General features: G+C 40.2%; 1 protein-coding gene across 1 annotated transcript in view; it reads left to right on the forward strand.

The window, feature by feature from the left end:
- Nucleotides 1–313: 313 nt before the first annotated feature.
- Nucleotides 314–25,259, forward strand: part of ITGA11 (integrin subunit alpha 11) — a 157,076-nt gene continuing 132,130 nt past the window's right edge. The window contains exons 1-2 of the mRNA XM_072982185.2: nt 314–531; nt 15,037–15,148. Coding sequence (XP_072838286.2) covers nt 480–531; nt 15,037–15,148 — 164 coding nt within the window. The 5' untranslated portion in view covers nt 314–479. The remainder of the gene's footprint in view (nt 532–15,036; nt 15,149–25,259) is intronic.

Raw genomic sequence — 25,259 nt, forward strand, 5'->3', positions numbered from 1 at the left:
AAATTTGAAGTCTTGAAGAAGATAATTCCTAATAATGGGCTCACTATAATGTCTGTTTGATACTTAAACTCAAGAGCATCTAACAATTGTAAATGTTGTGTAATTAGAATGACTTTTATAGAGCTCTAGACAAATTTACTTTGTGAACCTTGGCTTGAGGGTCTTTTTAAAAAAAACTTCTAAATTTGTTGCAAACATCTGCAAGGAGGGGAAGGGTGTTTCACTTTTCAGGACAGTCCCTTCAAGGGTGCTGGTAATTTGCTACTTGCTTGGTCCTCTCTCTCTCCACTCCTTTGCTCTTTCTGCACCTCCTACATTGAATTCCCTCCCACTTCCTTTCAAGGAGCTGCTTCTGTCAGGGAGCTGGGAAAAGCTTGTGGACTAAGTACGAAGCTTTCTCAGAGTTGGGCTACCACTCTGTCTTGGTGCCTTTAGCGGATGGTTTGGATAAAGTACCATCGGAAACCTTCAAGACTCAAATGGACTTCTACATAGGGCTGGTTGTAACCTGGGCTCTCAGCCTCCTCCCAGGTAAGTTTGTGCCTGTCTCTGGAGCATCAGCTGAATATTGCAAAAGCAGAACAAAGCAGCTTGGAGCTGGCTGGGTAGCAGGAGCTGTGGCCAGGGCATGGGCAGGGCTGAAGGAGGGGGAGCAATATAAGGGAGGGAGAAAGTGCTGATATCAGCAATAAAATGTGATTGCTATGTTTTTCATTTATATAGTGAGTGATGTATCTGTAATGTTTATTGTTTTCTAAAAACGGGGAACTTTGCAAACATTTGGAAAAAAAGAAGTAGAGAAGGAATAAAGTTCTGTGTTATCTCAATCCTTGACTCTGAACATGTGGATTCTGTTTTAAACCTTCCAGTTTGTTGTCGTTTATGCTTTTTTTTGACACAAAAGGAGCAAAGTGAAGAATTTCTTAATGGAGCTTTGTTTGATGCCCTCCTCCCATCTTCTGGATCTCTCTCTTTGCTAAAAGGACGAGAAAGTGTACATAGATTTTTTCCCCCTGTCCATCACAACTTTGCAACAGCTGCATTTTTAGGTGCTCATTCTGTTTTTCTAAGATTCAGCCTGGCTCTCACATATGGTTTGATGCGTGGCTGAAGATGGCGTATTGAGTTACAGAGGAAGAGGGGGAAAGAGTGGAATTTCAACTTATTATTGGCCGCATTCCTGCAAATTTAAACTCTGCTGCTGGAAGTAGACCTTTTTCCTACATTTATGTTTGACATCCTTCTGTGCTCAGTTTTAACTCAGAAACAGAGAAACTGCCTCAAAGATTTTAGAACAAAAGGAAAACTTTTCCCGATCTTGAATAGAATACTGACAAACTAAGATGATGTATTAGGAGAATTTCCAATCCAGGAATATGTCTTGCAAAGGTACTAATTTGTCCTTTTCCCAAAATATGAAAACCCAAAGGTAGAAAAAGCAAGGTAAATTATGGTTTGGGAATGGAACTAGTATGTTCCTTACACATGGACAAAATTGCTGTCTTTTGCCTGCAGCTAAACTGAGCACAGCAATGAATTGTTCCTTTTTGTCCTGGGGTGGCACTTCTGTTATGATTTTTCACTGTTTGGAAACATGCAGCAATCATAATTGTATCATGTTGTGCATTCATATATGTGTAACGTGATACAGTTATGATTGCTGTATGCTATGTATCTGTACATCTGTTTGCTCCTTAATGCAAGCTTAAAATCCTGTAAGGATCAACTTACTATATGTACGTGGATTTTTATACAGTATATTCATTTATCATTATTTAGAATGTTGATATCATAGCTGTCCTGGGGACTGAACAAAGAGCTGAATCTGGTGGATAGCAGAAAGTCACATAAGAACAGTGTGGACCAAATGGGAATGTAATGGGAAGCAGATTGTCTTGTCATACAGGATGCTATACAGAATGCATCAACAGAAGTATAGTCTCCAAATCCCATGAGATACTAGTCTCCCTGTATTCAGCACTAGGTAGGTCTAATCTTGAATACTGTGTCCAATTCTGGACACCTCACTTTAAGAAGGATGCCAACAAAGTTTGGACCAAGTTTGGAGGAGGGCAACAAGGATGATCAGGGGGCTGGACACAATCCCTATGAAGAAAGACTGAAATGACTGTGGATGTTTAGCCTTGAGAAAAGAAGACAGAGGGGAGTTATGATAGCACTTTTTAAATATTTGAAAGGTAGTCATCATACAAAGGAGTGGCAGGATCTGTTCTCGATTATCCCAGAGTGTAGGTCATGTAATAATCGGTTCAAGTTACAGGAACGTCTTAACTGTTAGAGCAGTACAAAAATGGAACCAATTACTTCAGGAGGTGGTGAGGGCTCCAGTGCTGGAGACATTCAAGAGAAAATTGGACAACCATCTGTGAGATCTCCTTTGCATTGATCCTGAATTGAGCAGGGGGTTGGACTTGATGGTCTTATAGGCCCCTTCCAACTCAATTATTCTGTGATTCTATATGACCAGACTTTCACCTCTACTATTCTATGATCAGGTCCTGAACATACTGAAATGTCACCTAATCAGATCTCTTGCGATGAAGACAGGCAAGATAACTGAGTCCCAAATACTCTTTTGTACAGGGCTTTTATTCCTGCCATAATCTAGAAGACCCAATTCCAGAATTTCACTGTTTAGGGAAATATATATTAAATGAATAGCATAAATCTCCACCTAGATTTGTGGAACACAGCTATGTAGGAAACTGCAGTGTCTTCCTTTCCCCCAAAAAACACACAATGAAACAACCATGTAAAATGGAGTAAATTTTGCCATGCATACATGCCATCTCTAAGGCTGCACTTGTAGTAATGGTCAGAGAACAATAATTTATATGCATATTTATAACTTTGTGAGTGCATTATCTAGAAATGTCAAACAGAACTGAATGAACTGTTATAGAGTAACCATGCTGCAATGTTTTATTCTTCAAAAGACACTTATCATATACTGAGCTGGATGGTTTGCCTGACAATGAGATACATGGAATGGTACAACCTCTCTACAGCAAAACATGCAGCAGCACTCAGCAGACACCCGTGTTTCCCACATAGCTGCTCTAGGCCAGCCCCCTGTCTACTGATCCCCACCCTCCCAGTGATCTCTTCCTGTATTGCATTTCACCTGCCAAGCATCTCATTTTTAACTGCATCTCTGTGTATATAATCTCCATTACAAGTTTCCTAGTAAACCATGAGAAACTGCTTTCTGTCACCCTTCAATTTTTTAAAAAAAAAAGTGAGTGGGAATCAGTCATGAGAGATAGCAAGAAATTCTACCAGGCACTCTCTAAAAACAAAACAAAAAATGCTTAGAATACAAACTCCAGATACAAATTAATGAAATAAAATCAGCCATTCAAGTCTTGGGATTAAAGTAGTTGGTGGAGTACCTCGATTTTTTTCCTGTCCATTGTTTTGGAATTTTCTGGTAGCCAGAAAAATGGGTAATGCTGAAAAATGTATAAATAACAACAAACTCTCATTTAAAATGTGTTACTTTAGACACATATTGCAGAGATGACAAGAAAGGCTGAATACATTCAAGGGAGGAAAGGAAATCTGGAGGAAAACTGAAAACTGTCATTATATTATATATGAATAGCTGTTCTGCATTTAATCTGAGGTGAAATATAATAAAGTACATTGATAAATTGATGATGGCTTGATGAGTTGAGGTATAGTATTTGCCTTTTAAAGCAGTAGAAGATATTTTATATAATAGCTTGTACCTCTGGCATCCACATTCTTGTATTTCTCATCACCATGTGTGAAAGCTAGACAGTTAAGAAAGTTGAAAGGAAAAAGATTGATTCATTTGAAATATGGTGCTGGATGAGAACTTTGCAGATACCCTGAACTGCCAGAAAGACCCCCCAAAAATAATAATCAAATTGAGCCTGAACTATTTCTGGAGGCAAAAAAATGTTGAAACTGAGGCTGTCCTACTTTAGGCAAATCATGAGAAAGCAGGATTCTCTGGACAAGAATGCTGGGAAAGGTGGAAGGCAGCAAGAAAACAGAAAGACCAAATACAAGATGGACTGACCCTCTAAAACAGTGGTCCCCAACCTTGGGCCTCCGGATGTTCTTGGCCTACAACTCCCAGAAGCCTTCACCACCACCTCTGCTGGCCAGGATTTCTGGGAGTTGAAGTCCAAGAACATCTGGAGGCCCAAGGTTGGGGACCACCACTCTAAAAAATCCCACAGGCTTGAATTCACAAGAACTGAGCAAGGCTGTTGAGGCTAAGATGTTTAGAAATCATTCATTCATGGGGTTGCCCTTAAGTCAGAAGTGACTAGATGGCCCATAATAACCTTTGGCGTTGAACATAGTTCAAACAGACATCACAAGAAACTGGAAGTAAGTGCTTTGCTTATCCTCTCTTTCCAGTGTGGGGTGGCTTGGAACCAATCCCCCATAGATACCGCAGTCCAACTGTATTTCTATATGTTGGGACCATTTTTTATGAAACTGTATCAATACATTAACAATCATTATCATCTGCCATCAAGTCAATTCTGACTTGTGCCCCCCCCCCCAATTTTTCAGAGTGTAGGCAGACAGTACTCAGAAGTGGCTTATATATTTCTCTTAGCAGCTACTTTATATTGGTGATATTTTAAATGTACTTTGTATTTGATTGATCATGTTAATTGTAAACTATGTGTGCTAAAATAACACTGTGGACTCAGGAGACATGGATATGAATTGCACCAGACATGGAAACTAACTAGAGAGTAGCAGTGGTAAAGCACTGCTTGAACATCTTACATACCTTCAAAATGCTATTAGAGGCATCAAAAAAGCAGCTTGAAGGCATATTAACACACCCAAAAAAATTAATAGTGCTTTTTGGGGGTTACACTAATATACTTGCACCCCAGAGGTCTCTTGGTCCTAATATAAGATCATGCAGTATTCACATCTATTTAACTTGAGCATTTTGAGACAGTTAGAAACAAGCTGCTGCAATGACAGCAGAAAACATCTATTTTCAGTATAACCATGACTGTCCAATATGTCAACATAACCCCTACAGAATTTCCATTGGCTTGCCTAACATATAAACTTTGAAACTGCTGATGTCTGTATTCATAGTCTGTAATTTTGTACATCACTTTCTACCATTTAATTAGTTCTTCAACAACAGCCTAACGATTAGGTTGTTCAGGAGTTGCTGCTATGGTGACTTGTATAAATACTTTAAGTTCCAACAATTATGCAGATATTAGCTGAAAGAGACTAGTGACATCCCTTTCATAAGCTTATTAATTTGCTTTTTAATTTTAAGCATTTCATACAGAAGGGAGGCTTCCTCTGGCCTAGAAGACATGCGGGTGGATTAATCTCAGGATACAAATTATGAATGTACACAGTTTGATTTATTTATTTATTTATTTGTCTGTCTGCTGCCTTTCTGTCTGTTTATTTATATCCCACCTAACTAGTAGCTAGGTTACTACACTGGCCAACTAACACAAGGACACATAGTCATAAACAATAACGATAATGATGAAAACAATAAAACAACAGTGAAAAATTAATAATAGGCTGGTGGCAAAAGGAATACATTTTTGTTGTTCTTTGGTCATTAAGTCATGTCCCACTCTTCGTGACCCCATTGACCAGAGCACGCCAGGCCCTCCTGTCTTCCACTGCCTCCCGGAGTTGTATCAAATTCATGTTGGTAGCGTCGATGACATTGTCCAACCACCTCATCCTCTGTCGTCCCCTTCTCCTCCTCTTGCCTTCACACTTTTCCAACACCAGGGGTTTTTCCTGGGAGTCTTCTCTTCTCATGAGATGGCTGAAGTATTGGAGCCTCAGGATCTGTCCTTCCAGTGAGCACTCAAGGAATACATAAGATGACTTAATAAGGGACAAACTATTGAAAGGCTTATAAATATAAGCGCTCATCAGAAATAGGCTTATGTGGTTTCCTGGAATGCAGACAGTCCCCCACTCTTCCTAAACACAAAAACACTACATACTGAATGCTAAGATCACACATCACTCAGTTCAGACAGAGGAAATATAAGAATACTCTTATTTGAACACATTCTTCAGATGCTGCTCTATCTTAAATCAGACTGCTGACCTTACAGCATTGCCTCATCTACATTGGTGGGCAGCTATATCCCTCCAGGGTGCCATGCCAGAGTCTTGCCCAGCCTAGAGAACCTGGGACTGAACCATCAGTCTTCTACAGTGGACCCTCGACTTACAGACGGCTCGACTTACAGACTTTTCGAGTTACAGACTTCTCTGGCTGCAAAATTTAGATTCGACTTGCAGCCAGAGAATCGACTTACAGACCAAAACAACCCAAAATGGAATAAAAATAGAATAAAAACCACTGGTTATGGGATTAATTGGTTTTCAGTGCATTGTAGGTCAATGGAGATTCGACTTACAGACTTTTCGACTTGCAGCCACCATTCCAATACGGATTAATTCCTTAAGTAGAGGGTCCATTGTACCAGTAAAGCATGCATTCATGCTACCACTGAGCTATGGCCTTCCCTTGGAGGGCAGTTGCCTTGCCCTTTAGCTACTTTCATGCTGGTCAAAATGCAGATGATAAGTAGTTTCAGAAAAATAAGTGGTGGGGTGGGGAGCCAGCTTGGGTCCAAGTGGCAGCAGCAAATTCAGTTCAAGCTTTATCCATTCCTGTTTCTCAGCCAAATCCTTTCTGCTTTGACAAAGACCAGGCTCTGCTTTAGACTCCTTTATTTCCACTCTACTGTAAAAACTACAATGAGAAATAGTAGGAACCAACAAATCCAACATTCCTCTGCATCTATTTGTCCAGTGCTTAAGGATAATTGGACAAGATGGGGGAAGGGGAAGAATTATGTTTCTCTTTTCCAAAACCACATCTAAAATACATTTTAAAAATAAAAATAAATCACTACCACAACCATTTGTTTCAAAGTAATAATTAGATAAATTACATTATGCATTACATTTTCAAAATGTGTTTCACAAAAATATCACTATTGTATCCTTCCTGAAAAAGGAAACACATTAAAATTAGAGTCATTATTTTCAAGCTCTGCCTTTTGGAGGGGCCATGGCTCAGTACTAGAGCACATGTTTTGCATCCAGATTAAATTCTCAGAATCTTTCCCAAGGTCCTAGAGAGCTGCTGCTAAATGTTGACAGTACTGAACTTGATGGATCAAGGTTCTGACTGAAAATGAGGGAGCTTCCTGTGTTCATCATTCAGATATCACTAGGGCTTGAGCTGATAAATGAAACTAATGGACTAGCTAACTGAATAAGTTGCTATTTTTCCCTACCAGTACCAGATATCTCAGCTTTATCTCCATATTTGCAAAATGATTATAACAATGGAAGTAAGCTCTCATAAGTGTTCTCATAATGGGTATTAAGGATATATCATACCAGAAGTGCTTTTGTCCAGTTTCAGCAAGTGAACCAGCTTTGCATGTTCATTATAAAATCTGGTAATCTCTAGTAATTAGTCACAACATAGTCAAATCACTACAAAGTGCTGAAAACCACTTGAAACTTTACATGTTTCAGGATGCTATCACTAAAATCTTGGCTAGGGCATTTGAAGCTTTTATTATATTAACTGCTAGTTTGCTTATTAGAGTGCGCATTGTTACCTTGCAAGCCTTTTTAAACAAACCTACTTATTTGTTTTTGTTTATTTTATTAGATTTATACCTCCACCCATCTAGACAGGCCTGTCTCCTCATGTAAATCTGCCTGTGCTTTAAGATCCAGTTTAAATGCTCCACTTGTGTGAGCTGTGCTTTGTCAGGGATTATGTGGCACTGCTTGAGAAGGTTTTACCTGCCCTATATGTGGACTCTTTTCCCGAAGATATTTAATTTCTTGAGCAAGCTTTTGATTCTCTTGTTTGATCTAATCCAGGCTTGTCCAACCTGCGGCCCAAGGGACGAATGCGGCCCAGGTCAGCTCATAATGCGGCCCAGTGCAATTTTTTATTTTAAAAGAAATTCCAACGTTTCAAATTACACTGCCGGCACTTGCAGCTGGAATGGGGCTGGGGCACGTCACAATGGTAGGGGGGGAGAGAGGGAAGGAAGGAAGGAGCGGGAGGGGAGGGGAGGGGGTGACTGCATTGTGCCATCCCTGTCAATAGGTGAACGCCCTCCCGGCCCCATAAAGCCACCGGAGTCAAAGCTGGCAGCCTCTGCTGTCTGAGATCGCAGCTGCCGGTAAGCGCGATTGGAGCGGGGCTACGGAGGACGGCTAGAGCTGCCCCCCCCATGAGGCCCAAACCAAATTTATGTGTGGCCCAAACCAAAATTTCATCTTCTAATGTGGCCCAGGGAAGATGAAAGTTTGGACACCCCTGATCTAATTTAATGGAAGCCAGCTTAATGTCTTTACATTCTTGCAGTTTGATACTACTTTATGCTGGCAACTATGTTTTAAGAAGTGTATTATTTTTACACTTTAATGTGAACAGCTCTGAGCAATTTCTTTCTGGAAAGAAACGATATATTATAAATTTCATGTGAAATTTAAAAAGCTAGGCTATTTTGAATATTGCATAACATTAAATATGTCATCGTCCTTTAGTCGTTCAGTCGTGTCCGACTCTTCGTGAACCCATGGACCAGAGCACACCGGGCCCTCCTGTCTTCCACTGCCTCCCGGAGTTCTGTCAAATTCATGTTGGTAGCTTCGATGACACTGTCCAACCACCTCATCATCTGTCGTCCCCTTCTCCTCTTGCCGTCACACTTTCCCAACATCAAGGTCTTTTCCAAGGAGTCTTCTCTTCTCATGAGATGGCCAAAGTATTGGAGCCTCAGCTTCAGGATCTGTCCTTCCAGGGAGCACTCAGGGTTGATTTCCTTTAGAATTGATAGGTTTGTTCTCCTTGCAGTCCAGGGGACTCTCAAGTGTCTTCTCCAGCACTACAATTCAAAAGCATCAATTCTTCAGCGGTCAGGTTTCTTTATGATCCAGCTCTCACTTCCATACATCACTACAGGGAAAACCATAGCTTTGACTATGCGGACTTTTATTGGCAAGGTGATGTCTCTGTTTTTTAGGATGCTGTCAAGATTTGTCATCGCTTTCCTCCCAAGAAGCAGGCATCTTTTAATTTCGGGGCTGCTGTCTCCATCTGCAGTGATCATGGAACCCAAGAAAGTAAAATCTGTCACTGCCTCCATATCTTCCCCTTCTATTTGCCAGGAGGTGATGGGAAGAGTGGCCATGATCTTAGTTTTTTTGATGCTCAGCTTCAGACCGTTTTTTTTTTTTTTTGCACTCTCCTCTTTCACCCTCATTACAAGGTTCCTTAATTCCTCCTCACTTTCTGCAATCAGAGTGGTATCATCTGCATATCGGAGGTTGTTGATATTTCTTCCAACAATCTTAATTCCGGTTTGGGATTCCTCCAGTCCAGCCTTTCGCATGATGTATTCTGCATATAAGTTGAATAAGCAGGGGAACAATATACAGCTTTTTCGTACTCCTTTCCCAATTTTGAACCAATCAGTTGTTCCATATCCAATTCTAACTGTTGCTTCCTGTCCCACGTATAGGTTTCTCAGGAGATAGATAAGGTGGTGAGGCACTCCCGTTTCTTTAAGGACTTGCCATAGTTTGTTGTGGTCCACACAGTCAAAGGCTTTTGCATAGTCAATGAAGCAGAAGTAAGATACTTTTCTGGAACTCTCTGGCTTTCTCTATAATCCAGCGCATGTTAGCAATTTGATCTCTAGATCCTCTGGCCCTTTGGAATCCAGCTTGTACTTCTGGGAGTTCACGGTCCACATACTGCTGAAGCCTACCTTGTAGGATTTTGAGCATAACCTTACTAGCATGGGAAATGAGTGCAATTGTACGGTAGTTGGAGCATTCTTTGGCACTGCCGTTCTTTGGGATTGGGATGTAGACTGATCTTTTCCAATCCTCTGGCCACTGCTGAGTTTTCCAAACTTGCTGGCATATTGAGTGTAGCACCTTAACAGCATCATCTTTTAAGATTTTAAATGCAGTGGTACCTCGACTTACGAACATCCCTACTTGCGAACGATTCGAGTTACGAGCAGCTTCATTCGCAAAAAGTTACTTTGACCTGCGAACGGAGCCTCAACTTACAAACCAAAAAGAAAAAGAAAAAGAAAAAGAACCTTTCCTGCCCCTTTTTTAACCTAAGTTTACCTTAGGTCAAAAGAAGAGGAAAAATAAAAAAATTCAACCCCTAGTGGTAGAGTACAGATTAACTGACTTTGCATTAGTTCCTATGGGAACTAATGCCTCTACCTACGAACAGCATATGGTTTCCAACATGCGAACGAAAACCAGCAGATACAGATTAAATGGCTTTCAATGCATTCCTATGGAAAAATTTGCCTCCACTTATGGACTTTTCAACATACGAATGCCATTCCAATATGGATTAAGTTCGTAAGTCAAGGTACCATTGTAGTTCCACAGGAATGCCATCACCTCCACTGGCCTTGTTGTTAGCCATGCTTTCTAAGGCCCACTTGGCTTTACTCTCCAGGACGTCTGGATCAAGGTTAGCAACCACACTCTCTGGGTTGCCCAGGACATCCAGATCTTTCTAGTATAATTCCTCTGTGTATTCTTGCCATCTCTTCTTGATGTCTTCTGCTTCTGATAAGTCCCTACAATTTTTGTGCTTTATAATGTCCATCTTTGCACAAAATGTTCCTTTAATATCTCCAGTTTTCTTGAACAGATTTCTGGTTTTTTTCCCCTTTCTATTCTTTTCCTCTGTTTCTTTGCACTGTTCATTTAAGAAGGCTCTCTTGTCTCTCCTTGCTATTCTTTGGAAACCTGCATTCAATTTTCTGTAACTTTCCCTATCTCCCTTGTATTTTGTTTCCCTTCTCTTCTCTGCCATTTGTAAGGGCTCGTTGGACAGCCATTTTGCTTTCTTGCATTCTTGCACCATCCTTGATGGTGCTTCCCCCCATTTTGCTTCCAATTCAACCAAAAATCTGTGCTGTGATTCTCAAATATGCTTCTTTTTTAACATTGTGCGAAATCCAACATCCACATTAAATAGAAAAAACCAATGAATGTTTCCTCTTAGTGACAACCTTCTACAATCAATTGTAACTCACGCTGGGTTATTCTATCTCCTCTCCTGATCAGACAAAACTCAGGTAACATTGTAGAAAATAGTGAGCCAGTATTCCATCAGAGAAGATGACTGGGTGAAAACTAATTGCATGGTACCAGTTCCCTCAGGTTCAAGTTGTAACAACACTACATCATGATTCTGCTTTTCCATCACTTTGATTTGACCAATAACTCCTGTAGCCACTGAAGCAGCAAGCCAGATCTATGTACTTCAGGTTTGATAACTGAGTACTTACCAACCCCCCCAATCCTGTACATAGAAAGTGAATATATTGGAGGAATTGTGCTGACATAGACTTGCTCATGATATGCTTGTTTTCCCTTGGTAGGGATTTTGATATTGAATGAGTTATATTCCATCATAGAAAGCTCCCACTGCATCTTGAACAGTCACAGCCGAAGTACAAGAAATTAAGGGTTTGTGGGTAAAACCATTGTCCATTTCATCTGTCTCAGATCGGCTGGAAACTGTCTCAAGGGTTCTTTAGGCTTCTAGTTTGAATCTGCAAGTTGCAGAGTTTTCAGGGCAAAAAAGAAAACAGCTTGTCACACAGCAAAAAGGGTAGAAAATTGGAAGCGGTGTCTCACAATATTCCATTATTCTGTTACTTATGTCCTGAATATATTTCTATAACCATATAATGCAATGGCAATTTTTGGTAGGTTGTTGTTTAGTTGTTGTTTAGTCATTAAGTCGTGTCCGACTCTTCATGACCCCATGGACCACAGCTCACCAGGCCCTCCCTGTCTTCCACTGCCTCCCAGAGTTGGCTCAAATTCATGATGGTTGCTTCAATGACACCATCCAACCATCTCGCCCTCTGTCGTCCCCTTCTCCTTTTGTAGGAGAAAGAGTTATTCTGTTTCATTCTCTTGTTCATGTTTCTGCCTTCAAAAGAAGGTGGGGAGGAGAATCTAGGCAACTACAGTCACAGCAGATGAAGAGAAATGAAAAAGATATGCCTCTTTGAAAATTAATCTGTCAGTTAAAAAAGAAAGAGCTAGTATCTAGACTGCAGGACCTAGCAAGGGGAAATCTACTATGAAGCTATTTCATGTGTCAGGGAACCAAGAGTAGCAGACTGCACCACCATAGCAACTAGCAGCACCAGCATCATGGAAAGGCCCTTGTTCCCTCTCTTCCTCAGCATTTTGCATCAAAAAAGTAATGAAACAAACAAACAAACAAAAAAGGAATGTTAACACATTATTTCTACACTCCAGTTCTACAAGCTAAATATGAATACATCAGATATAATGATAAATACCATGCTTTTGTCAGACTACAACTGGCATTAGTATTGTATCTAATTCTGGGTGCCACCATTTCAGAAGTACATCAACAAAACTAGGATGTCTGAGCACTTTTTTTGTAAGATATTGGAGTATAAATTAAATTAAATTAATTTTTTAAAAAAATGTATGCAGGCATAGCTGTAGATAACAAAATATTTGGTATCCAGCTGGTTCAGTTTGTAAAATGGGAGAATTTGACTACACATCTGGAAGATTAGTATGGGCTGCTTGGTTTACTAGTCATTACCTAGTCATTTACTAGTCATTACCTTCTTTTGTGAACAGAGAAAAAAGGGTGATTGCTTTCCTGTAATTTATGCTCTTCAGGCGGCCATACATGCACTCACCCAAACTGTTCTGTTTCTCCACTGTTGCAGTTTTTCAAATGATATTTTGGTGCTTTCATGGTTGAGCAGAGGGAACTGGTATTTCCCCTTCCTTGCAGATGTCCTCTCTCTCCCCCCACCATTTAATTTACCCTTCATATTATCATGAAGGCTCCTGGCCAACTTTATTTATTTATTTATTTATTTATTTATTTATTTATTTATTTGTTTGTTTGTTTGTTTGTTTGTTTGTTTGTTTGTTTGTTTGTTTGTTTGTTTGTTTGTTTGTTTATTTATTTATTTATTTATTTATTTATTTATTTATTTATTTATTTATTTATTTATTTATTTATTTATTTATTTATTTATTTATTTGATTTATATCCTGCCCATCTGGTATATTCTACCACTCTGGGCGGCTCAACTGATCAAATCCATGAATTTTATATGACTAAAAGTTGCATATAAATGAATTTGCATGCAAAGTTGCATATAAAAGTTACATAGAAAGAAAGCAAAACAGCAGACTTCCTCCTATTATAATCATATAGTGAATCTGCAAATTATATAGAATTTGCAGATTCACGTTAATCATCATCATCATGCATTGTCAAGGCAATTCTGACTTATGGTGACACCTTTTCAGGGTTTTCTAGATAGAGAGTACTCAGAAGTGGTTGACCCTTCCCTTCTTCTGAGGCCACCCTGGGACTCTGGAGATTGTCCAAGGCCACACAGGCTGGCTTTACTCACATGAGGCACAGGAGGAAATGAACTCCTTCTCCCTACAAGAATGGAAATGCCTCTTTGCAAATGGTAATCTCTGTTCACATATTTCACAAGTACTTTTTATTAATGATTACAATTTTAACTGTCAAAGAAAAAAACTTATCCTTCTGGCAGGGAAAACCATTGAATGAGATCATGGAACATGGTGTTGGCTATGCAAAACGCATTGGCAAAGCAGCTACCATGTTCTCTAGACTCACAAAGAGAGTATGGCTTAATAAAAAGCTGATGGCATATACCAAGATCCAGGTCTATAGAGCCTGTGTCCTGAGCATACTCCTGTACTGCAGTGAGTCCTGCACCCTTTGTGCACGGCAGGAGAGGAAGCTGACCAGTTTCCATATGCATTGCCTCCAACGTATTTTTGGTATCACCTGGCAGGACAAAGTTCCAAATAGAGTAGTCCTAGAATGAGCTGGAATTTTCAGCATGTATACATTACTGAAATAGCGATGTCTACGTTAGCTTGGGTACACCGTGAGAATGGCTGATGGTCGGATTCCAAAGGATCTCCTGTATAGAGAATTAGTGCAGAGAAATCGCCACAGAGGGAGACCACAGCTGCAATACAAGGATATCTGTAAGCGGGATCTGAAGGCCTTAGGAATGGACCTCAACAGATTGGAAACCTTGACACCTGAGCATTCAGCCTGGAGGCAGGCGGTGCATCATGGCCTCTCCCCTTTTGAAGAGATACTTGTACAGCAGGCTGGGGCAAAGAGGAAGTCCCGAAAGCAGCAAAAGCAGGGAGCTGGATAGGGGACAGATTGTATTTGTCTTCAATGCGGAAGGGATTGTCACTCTCGAATTGGCCTTCTCAGCCACACTAGACGCTGTTCCAAGTCCTCTATTCAGAGCACATTACCATACTCTCGAGACTGAAGGATGTCTAATCTAACAATTTCAAGATGTCTGTTCTCAGATTAATCATGGGACCTTTTTAATCAACTGCAAGCCTTCAGATTATTAATCTAATCAATCTGTCAATTAAGCACTGCACTTCTACCTCCCCAAATCTTTTGGCCACAAATACGTAAGGCTCCAAACAGACATCAAAGATTGCCTTTAGTTTGAGCTGAAAGCCATTTAGTCTTACAGAGGAGTGATTAAGCCAATCTTCGGAGGCTTCAAAGGAATCCCATGCTTAAATATTAAGGAAAAGAAAGCTAATTTCTACACTCCCAGGTGTGAGAGGAGCTCCTACTATGACACTAGATACGGTCTCTAGTTAAGGACTTTCCCCTTCAAATAACTGCCTGCCACTAACCTCTTTTTCAGGCCTGAGATGGACTTTAAAAAAAGAAAAAAAACCCAACTCCCATGGAAGTAAAATTTGAAACTGGAGTCAGAAAATGTATAATTAAATATATTTATTGTATTAATTGTATTTGTACTTATTTGCCAGATCAGAAAGGATGCCCTGGTCATTTCCCCACACAGCTGAATTCTGTTTATATGTTTTTCTTAGGATTTTGTGACACCTTCAACATTGACACAAAGAAACCACGAATTATACCAGGGTCTAAGGAAGCATATTTTGGCTATACAGTTCAACAGCATGAAATCAATGGGAAGAAATGGTAAATTTATACCTCTTTGTTCCTGTACTGAATGTACAAATTATGATGTTATTTCCTATGTTCATGGTAAAAACATATGTTTAATTATGTCATACTGTTCCAGAGCAGAACCTAATATATGTTCTGTTTCGTTATGAGATAATATGAAATGAACAACTGAAATGTGAAATGCTAAAATAGCAATCTTGTACCTGCTCGCATGAGAATAAGTCCCACTAACCTGTAGTGTATTTACTTTTGAGTAGACATTTACAGGACTGAATATAAATGTTGCTCACAGGATGTAAGATTCCTAAAGATGAAAAAGAAAAAAAACCTGTTCAGTTTGTAATGAGTTAAAAATAGGTTGCCTTTAAAGGAATTGTGTGGAATGGCAGGAGGAAGGGACTCTTGCCCCACATGACTAGGTTTGATCAAAACTGGACCAAAATGATCAAGCAAAATTGGACAACTCTCATATAGTCGAGCACAGACACAGCAATAAACAGTTGGAAGTGTGCTAAATAATCAAGCACTCTCCCACAAATAACTAAATATAATAATAAAATTATGTTAGTTTTATTCTTATCAATTTTGTAATATTTCATTCAATATTTTGTAAGTGTATTCATAGTAATCGCATTGTAAGCAAGAGCCAGCTAAAGTTACTTTGGCATCCCACCAACATTTGACCCTTTTCTAGGCAGTGAAAATACAGTACAGCAATATAACTAATAAGTAGCTAGCCATTTTTGCTATTTCCAGACACGGAAATGTTAACATTATAAATGTCCCAGTCTTATATTAAGAATGTTAACGTTACTGTTACTCCTACTATTACCCAGTACTATTATTAATATGATTTCTGAGCATTGATGGTGCATGGGAACATACCAAAAGGTCAAGCCTAAACATTAGCAATCAAGTCCTAAAAATTTGTGGGACTTGATTGCTAATGACTTGATTGAAATGACATGTTTGCAACATCACTGATTTTTGCATTTCATGAAGCAAATTAGCAGCTATTGGCAATTGTTTTAAATTGGTAACTAAAGATTTTGGAACTGCAGTTATTGAAATTAGTATAGGGAAGAGGATGACCTGATTTTCCTTCCATATTCTTTTAATTTCTTACTTTGCAAGTTTCGTACTTTATGTACTTTTGAGGTTGCTTGTTGATGAAACTTCAGTTTCTATAAGGTATGTTTTTCTTTATATTTTGTCCAAAAATATAATATCTAGCTTATCAAAAACAGCTGTTTTATCCATGATAACTTCCTTATCCCTCTACAATATTTTCTAAACTTGGAGATAGCTGGAATTTATAATAAGCAGGAACAAATATGAGTAATCCATAAGATTTAGCCAACTTCTAAAATGTGATTTTTGGAACTTGGCTATGTCTGCACATATAATCCATTGATGCTAGTTTAGTACATTTAGCTATGATATCATAAATTATTTCTTTGGATTCATCGGAGAGCCTACACAGATCAGTTGCACCTTGCTTTATAATTATTTTCTATAAAGGTCTAGTGTAAAAAACTTGATATTGGATTGTGCATGAAAATTCCTCAATTTGAGCATGAAGCTGGCCTAATCTTAACCACAAGTTTATGATTCAGACAGTAGCAGGGGTGATGCCCATATAATTGTTTCTCAAGTGATGCATTCCTGCGCTGTGGATCTATCATTAGTTCAGGTTCATTCTAATTTGCAAGTTGTAGTAATGTTAGTCCTTCATCATTTTCAGTAACTATTTGGTGAAGTGGAGCTACACTCCCATGGAAGTAGTTTCAAAGTCTTACTAATTGACCCATACAGAGATTCTAGAGATTGGTAAACCTTCACACACGCATGATCTGTGGCAAATATGGCACTCTTTACATGCCTTTGGATGATGGCACCAGTATTTTGACAGGAGGACTCAGGTTTTCCTATTTAAATCATGAAGATCACACTGTATAGTCAATCCACCATCCAAAAGAATGTGTTAATACCAGGGCTGCCGAGGTATTCACAGAAAATATTTTTCCTTCTTGGATAACAACTTAGTTCCTTGTGGTATATATTAACATTTTCGCAGATGCCTAGATATTTATAGGTTTTCTGCTCCTGTAAATATTGAATAAACTGCCCACTAGTGAACTGATATTTCTGCTCCCTGAAAATTTGCCCCGTTTCATTTATCAACACCAAAGTTCATTTTGAAAGCTGTTCTGTAAGAATTACATGTAAGATACTGTTTAATTTATTGGGAGAGCTTGTAACAATTTAATATTATCCATATACATTAAAGGTGAAACATTAAGCTCATTTCTCTGGTAATTAGGTTTGTAGCCTTTAGTGTTTTCACTGAGTTGTCTAGACAAGGGATTTAAGGCCAGGCAGAACCACAAAAGGCGTAAAGAATCACCCTGAAAAATATATCTCTAATAAGTATACAGTGGTGCCTCAACTTACGACCGTCCCTACTTATGACCATTTCAAGTTACGACCAGCTCTGGCCGCAAAATTTTGCTTCAACTTGCGGCTGGAGCTTCCACTTAGAACCAGGAAAAGGTAGGGAAAGTGGTGGGAAATTCAAATGTACTAACCATTGGTGGCGAAGAGGCTGCTTCTTTGTAGCTCTTTTGTCCCAATGGTTAGGGAAAGGGATGCAGCGGCGAGGGGAGGGCCTGGCAAGCAGCTCCTGGAGCTGTGCCGGAACAGGAGGTGGTGTCGGGCACCCGTGGCGGGTGAGGCACCTGCTGTTCAGGGACCCAGCAGCAGCGGCGGCATTGGCCCCATGGAGGGCGTCGAAGAACACCACTGCCACTGCTACTGCTGGGTCCCTGAGCAGCAGGTGGCTCGCCTGCCATGGGTGCCTGACGCCACCTCCTACTCTGGCACCGGCTCCAGTGGCTGCTCGCCGGGGCAGCCGCGTCGGGCCTCGGTGCTCCTTGCCTCTTCTCGGTGCGAGGGCGGAGGGGGTCTCAATCCCAACTCCTGGAGACGCCGCCGAAGAAAGCCTGCTAAGGTAAGATGCTGCTTTTTGCTTTTTAAAAACTGTTCTGGGTGGGTTTTGCAGGGTTGTCTTGGGCTGGGGGGGTTATGTTTCTGTGCTGTGTTGTTTGTTTTTAGGTGATTTTTTAATTTTTTTTCAAGTTCCAGCGTGGGACTTGCTCTGTTTATTTTTTGGTTGTGTGGTTTTTTGTGTTTTTTTGTTTGTTTGATTTTTGCAGCTCCAGCGCATTCCTATGGGCCTTGCAGTGTTTTATTTTAATTTTAATTTTGGGTTGTTGTGTTTTTTTTGGCCAGAACCGATTAATCACGTTCCCATGCATTCCTATGGGAATGCATGCTTTGACCTACGACCATTTTGAGTTAAGTCCATCTTCTGCAATGGATTATGGTCATAAATTGAGGCACCACTGTATTATTAAAGCGATTTCTGCACCTTAATTTTGTCACCAATTTTGTCATGAGTTTATACAGAAAAGCAATAATTCTACTATCAGATTTGTAGAGCCTCAGAATTTCAAGAAGCCATGAATGGGGCACACAATCAAATGCCTTTTGGTACTCAATATAAGTAACTGATACATTTCTGGAGTTTCTTTGTTCCTAATTCAGTATGAAAGGATCAATAGTGAGCAGTTCCTTGCAACCATATGATACCTTAATACAGCTCTTCTGGTGGTCTAGTAGGATATGGTTGCATTTAAGAAATAATAAATATTTTGAGAAATAATTGATGTAAATTTCTCCTGCTTTGGAAAAAATGCTTCTGGCTCATTCAGAATATAACTCTCTGCAAATTCCATTTGGTGTTCTTCACATATTGTACATCAATAACCAGGTGCTTTTGTATTATGCTTTGTTTCAGTTGGTTGAGATAGTCAGTTGAGCATACTGTAAAATTCTAAGCTTTATTTAGCTGTAGTGCTTCAAACTTGATGTCAAGCTTTTAAAAACAGATTCTAGGCACACCCTTCCTAAGACTACACCCTCCCTCTTCTACCATGGTGAAAAGCAATGGTTTCTCCAGTTTGGCCTTGAGGATCTTTTACATTTCAATCCAGTCTTAATTGGCAGGCACTTTTCCTTTCCTTCTTCACTTGTGTGTTACATGATCTTAATGGATTCAGAGGTGGTGGCCACCAAGCAGTAAACTGCTAAGTGAATCTAATAAATATAATTCTTTTCATATAAGCAATTATGTAAATTCTAATCTAGATTTGAAATTCTGTTATAAACATATCTGTTAGTTATTTTAGGGAGAAAATCTGTGGCTTGTGATGATTTCACATCAGATTTCACAAGGTAGAAATTTCTTTCATTTCCTTCTCCTTTAAGCATAGGTTGCACCAACTCCAACTGGCCTCCACCTTACCCCTCAGGTGCAGCTCATCAGCCTCCTCCTCTTTCCTCCAACCTCAATACTCACTCCTTCTCTCCACAGACTACCTGGTTACTGGATTCTCCATGAAGTCTGCTGGAGGGTGTAGGTCTCAGGTAGAAACCCACCAGGGACAGCCAGAGTACTCCCCTCACAAAGCTGCATTTAGCTTTTGCCTCTGTCGTGGCCCTTCTAGGTCTCGACAGTCATTAACACTATAGAACAGGTGTACAATCTCATTACTGTATCTTCTTTCATCATGTATTACACTTAGCTGTTTTCTATTCCTTGTGCTTAAATGATCTTCTTCAGAACTCCTGGCTCTAACGGCAAACGTTGGCTTGGATCGTGGTATCCTCAGTAGGCAGTCCTCCCCCAGGACACAAAAGATTATAGTGAGCTCTTCTACAGCTTTCCCACATGTCTTTCTCTCATTTGGTAAAGTGCAACAAACTGCCCCATTCTTCCCTTTCTTCCTCCTTTAAGAATTCCTTATTTCAGAGGGAAGGCACCACAGCAGAGAAAGCTTGGTTCCTAGTGTTGGCTTTTTTGGCCTCCTTGGATATTACAATTCTTAACATCAAGGACTGCAAGGAGCATGTGGGATGGGCAACTATTTTGTGTGTGAGAGATTTCCCCAGATAATAAGGTCCTAAACCATTAAAGGCTTTGTAAGTTAAAATCGGCACCTTTAATTGAGCATGGAAATTAACAGGAGCCAATGAAGATGTGCCAAGACTGAGGATATTAACCAGAGATAATACACTTACAACCTCCCTGGACAAAGGCTCTGAAACAGTATTGCTTGTTACTTATCTTCTTATCTACTGGTACCTGTAATCAGTTTGTCTGCTACGTTTTAGACTTGGTGAAGTTTCAGTACTGACTTCAAGGCCAGCCTTATGTAGAAAGAATTACAGTAGTCTATTTTTGAAGCTGGGCTGAGGGTGAAGGCCAGGTATGTTTGCTGAGGTTTTTTTTTCTGGGCTTTCTTTTCGTCTCCTCACCACATGGCCTGGGGGTGGGGCCTATGGGGTGGGACTTTCTGCTTTAAAAGAGCGTGTCTCAAATTCTATCTCTGGCCTTAATATGGTAAATAGGAAAGCCAATTAGATTTGCATAAGCCTGGGAGGCAGGAAAGTTTAAAGGGTCTGATCATACTTTCGCACTATTGAAGAGCAGGCCGGGTAGGTGGGGCTCATCAGCCTGGGAAGGCAGCCCATCTAGGAGAAGGGAAACTCCGATTTCAAACCTCCACTGCCTTGTGGCTATATCCACTCATGGAAAAGGCTGCAGGAGTTAACCTAGAGGCAAAATCTGGAGCTGGAGTCCCGAAGGCAGCTCATGTCATTCTGCCAACTCCTGCGACGTTGCTGGAACCAGTTGTATTGGCTCTTGCCTTTCCATTGGACCATTTCAGCAATGTGGAGAGGGGGGATCTGCTGCTTGGGTAACAGCTTATCCTCCATATTACTTTACCCAGGCTTCATGCTCTGGAGAGGACACTCCTCAATTCAGAGCATGTTACCATAGTCTCTTGAGACTGAAGGATGCCTATATATTTTTGAAATTACTAATGCATAAACCACTGTTGCTAGGCATTTCCTATCCAGGTAGGGATAAAGCTGGGCAATCAGACAAAGTTAATAAAATGTACTCTTGGCCACAGCAGGTATTTGGGCCTTCACAGAAAAAGCTGGTTCCAATAGTACCTCCAAAACTGTGAATTCTTCAAGGGAGTATAATTCCATTGAGGTCTGGTAAATCTTCCTCTAACTGTTCCAATTATCTTCTCAACAGTAGGATATCTGTCTTATCTGGATTCAGTTTTAGTTTATTGGCCCTCTTTCAGTCCATTCAATAATATGTCAGGCAACACTCAAGGATCCACACAATATCTCCTGAGATGAAGAGAAGGAGAGGCAGAGCTGTGCATCATCTGCATACTGATGACAACAAACTCCAAATCTCCATATGACTTCTCCCAGCAGCTTTATATAGATATCAAAACATCTATATTTTTGAGGAGAAGGCAGATCCTTTAGGACCAAGTACTAGAAGTCCCAAGAGGTGGACAACACCTTCCCAAGTACAGTGGGGTCTTGACTTAAGAACGGCTTGAGTTAAGAACATTTTGACTTAAGAACCACTCTCATAGGAAAATATTGACTTGACTTACATACTTAGATTTGAGTTAAGAACTGAAAAAAACCATGTGGGAGGCAGGGAAAGTGCAAAATGTGAACTTTCAGTTAACTGTTGGCCAGTGAAAAGGGTGCCTGTCTGCTTCCTCACTCCTCCCAGCATTTAGAGAGTGGATTGGGAGACAGTCTTCAGACTGCCTGGTACTGGACTGCCTGGACTGTATTTTCCCTGCCTTCCCTGAACCTTTCTTGACCTAAGAAAAAAAGAAACAAAATATCCCCCTCTAGTGGTCGAAGGCGGAATAGCAGCTTCCCATTAGTTTCTATGGACGGAAAAGCGCAGATACGGATCAAATGGTTTTCAATGCATTCCTATGGGAAATGCAGATTTGACCTGAGAACTTTTTGACTTGAGAACTGCCTTCCAATACGGATTAAGTTCTCAAGTCAAGACCCCACTGTAGTGTTGTCTAGGATCACACCTCAAGGAAAAGCTAGAACCACTGAAGAACTAAGCCCTCAAGTCCCAAAATCATTAGGCACCCCAGAAAGATACTCTGGTCAATGGTATCAAAGGCCACAGAAAGATCCAGGAGGACCAGCATATCGACAGTCCCTCAGGAGATCATCTTGCAAGGCAGCCAATGCCATTTCAATTCCATGGTGCAATCTGAACCTTGACTGAAGGATCTGTTTTCTCCAAGAACACCTGCAGCTGGTCAGCCACCACCCTCTCAATCAATTTTACAGGAATGGAATATTGGCAGCACGCCTATAGTTGTTAAGATAATCCATTGCTAATTTGGATTTCTTCAGAATGGGTTTCCTTCAAATGAGCAGGTAAGTAACCCTCCTTGCACTGCAATGCATTAACGAGGAGAGTATCCCATTCTATAATCATTTCCACCCTGATTTTAAGTGCCATAATGGGCAAGGACCTATCCTTCTTCATAACTGCTTCATCTCCCTTAACTTCTTTGTAAACCATGGAGAAGGCTGGGCTCTGTGTTGAAGATGGGTTTAGGGATCATTATGTCTACAGCTCAAACCACCTTTGAGTACTAGTGAGTTTCACGTGTATCTGTGGTTTGCTGCAGCTCTGTACACAATGTACAAGGGTGCCTCCTTGAGGCCTTTGTCCCACCCCCTTGTATGTTGCATATAGGGTTTCCTCATAGCCCCAGTTTCAGGCATGGAACCTATCTCCCATGGATACAGAGGTCCTAAATTTTTATCTGGAACATAGTAAGAGGTAGCTACGGACGAGGCAGCTTTTAAACATATTTTCTTTCATTCGAACATCTAAAAACAAATATAGCAAAATAAAATAAGAAGCTAACCATTTTTTCTTTACCTCAAACCAGAGAAGAAAAGAGAAAAGGAAAATGGTATTGTGAAGCCACTATGACTCACGCTGGTTAAAATATGAATCACTAGACAAACAAGTCTGCTATACTACAAAACCAACAGACGTATGTTGTGCCACCAAAAATGCAAGAGCATGATGATTGTGGTGCCCAACATCAGTCCGGACTGCTAGATGCGAAATTGGCGGAAGGCAGACACAGTGGGGAGGGGGAAGCAAAGAGGAAAACCACACTTGGTGCTGGGAGGGAAAGCAGATGCCTTGCCACTGAATGGCAACCTGCAAAGAGTCCAGAGCGCCAGCAAGAGAGGCAAGGGAAGGAAAAACAAATAGAGGAGAGAAGCGGAGTAGCTGCTGGGAGAAATGCTGCCGAGCTGTACAGGAAAGATTGGGGCGAAAATAGCTTTTCCTCTTCCTGGCATCCTGCCACATATCCAAAGAGGAATTTAAGTTGCATTGTTTCAGGTTTCTGTTTTTTCTCAAAATATACTTTTTCAGACCTGATATATGTGTATCAAATAAAAGGATTTGCTGTCTTTGTGAACCCCATGAAAAGACCCAGACCACACTCATAACAGCTGTCCTCCACTAGGTTTGAGAAACTAGCAAATACAGACTTGCACATCACTCTTTTAAAAGTCGTGGAGCCTAGAAGGTTGTCTCCCCTTTGGATGCACTGGAGCTTTGATTACATTTGCCTTCCTCATAACTACAGAACCCAGGAATCCACAGGAATTATCAGAGTTTAAGTGATATCAAACTGCTATACCTGGGTACATTTGCAAGTGCCTTACTATCAGCATTTGGGGAAGGAGGATCCTTCTCTTATTCAAGACTCTCAAAATCTGTTTTAGGAGGCATTCTTAGAATTTACAGTGCCACTTCAGTAAACTGAATTTCCAGCAACCATTAATGCTTTTGTTCAGCCAGGGTACCACCTGCCCCACCACATGGCCATCTCTAGAATGTGCCATTTTGTTTAAAGACTTTTAACTCGTCTCTTGTACATATTTAAGGACATATTAATACTGACCAAATGTAGAGATAATGTGTGAGTACAGTGATACTTTCTCTGTTTCTCTTATTTGAAGAAAGAAGCTGCAGGGGCATCCTGTTTTGGATGGGGCCTGCATTATGGTGGTGGAAAGTAAGCTTAATTGTGGGGATTCCCTAATAGAAATAATCCCTTCCTCTGAAGCTGCTGTTATACAGTAACAAAAGTTATGCAATTAATGCAGAGAAATATTGTGGCAGAGTAAATCTGCATTCTATAGGGCAATTCTAAAAATGGGGGCAAAATTGTAACCTTTAAGCAGGGCTTCAGAGTAGCGGATAGTCTGATTTTGCTCTGTGCCAAATTTGGGGAAGTTTGAGTTAAGGGTTTTAAAGTTATAATTTTTTTAAGTAAAACTGTTCCCCATCCCCTTCAGAAACAGGTGACCCTAAAATAGATCATATACATTGAAAAGTCCAATCTTGCTTATTTTTTGGGGGGGAGCAGTTGGTTGAGTCCACCCACTTTTTTAATTTGGAAAGAATCCAGCCTGTAGAGCATGAAACCCTGGTCCTCAAAATAAAATAAAATAAAAACTTTCAAAAGGGAAAAATGGTGATTTCTTACCATGCATGTAAGAGGCTTGACAACAAGAGTGCTGCAAAACAGATACATTGTCAGCTTTGTAGATGGGAAAGGAGATATTTGGAGAGCTTAGGGCAATCAAAGATAGCAGAAATAGAGTCAACAGATTTCCTTTAAAGAATAGTATTTAAAAAAAACAACAGACATGCTTTTAAAAAAGTAATGGAATGACAGTCCTCCAGAAAGGGGACATTTTGCCATGTATCTCAAGGGAAATAGCATACAATTTTGTAAGGCATATTCAAAGCATTTCTGCATTACCAAAGCACAGAACAGTTGTGTTTTGTCCCAGCCCTGACTACTTTCGGTAAATATTCTCTCAGGATTTTTGAGATCAGGCTCCCGACACAAGTTTTCAAAGAGGAAATCAGCTCCAGGTCCAGGGGCAATCTCAACTTCTGAGCCTTATCAATTAGGATGCTATCAAAAATTTAACACCTTCTTGACCAAAAAGGAATTCATGCTTCAGAGAAACTCCATATCTGGTTGCAAAAATATTTTAAATTATTTTTAAAAAAAGAATAGAGAACAACTATTCGAAAGTTCACTTATGTAAGCATTGAAATTACTGGTTTTTACTTTGTAGCTGGGGAGTCTTCGAA

The sequence above is a fragment of the Pogona vitticeps genome, chromosome 12, assembly GCF_051106095.1.
Source record: "Pogona vitticeps strain Pit_001003342236 chromosome 12, PviZW2.1, whole genome shotgun sequence".
NCBI classification, from domain to species: Eukaryota; Metazoa; Chordata; class Lepidosauria; order Squamata; family Agamidae; genus Pogona; species Pogona vitticeps.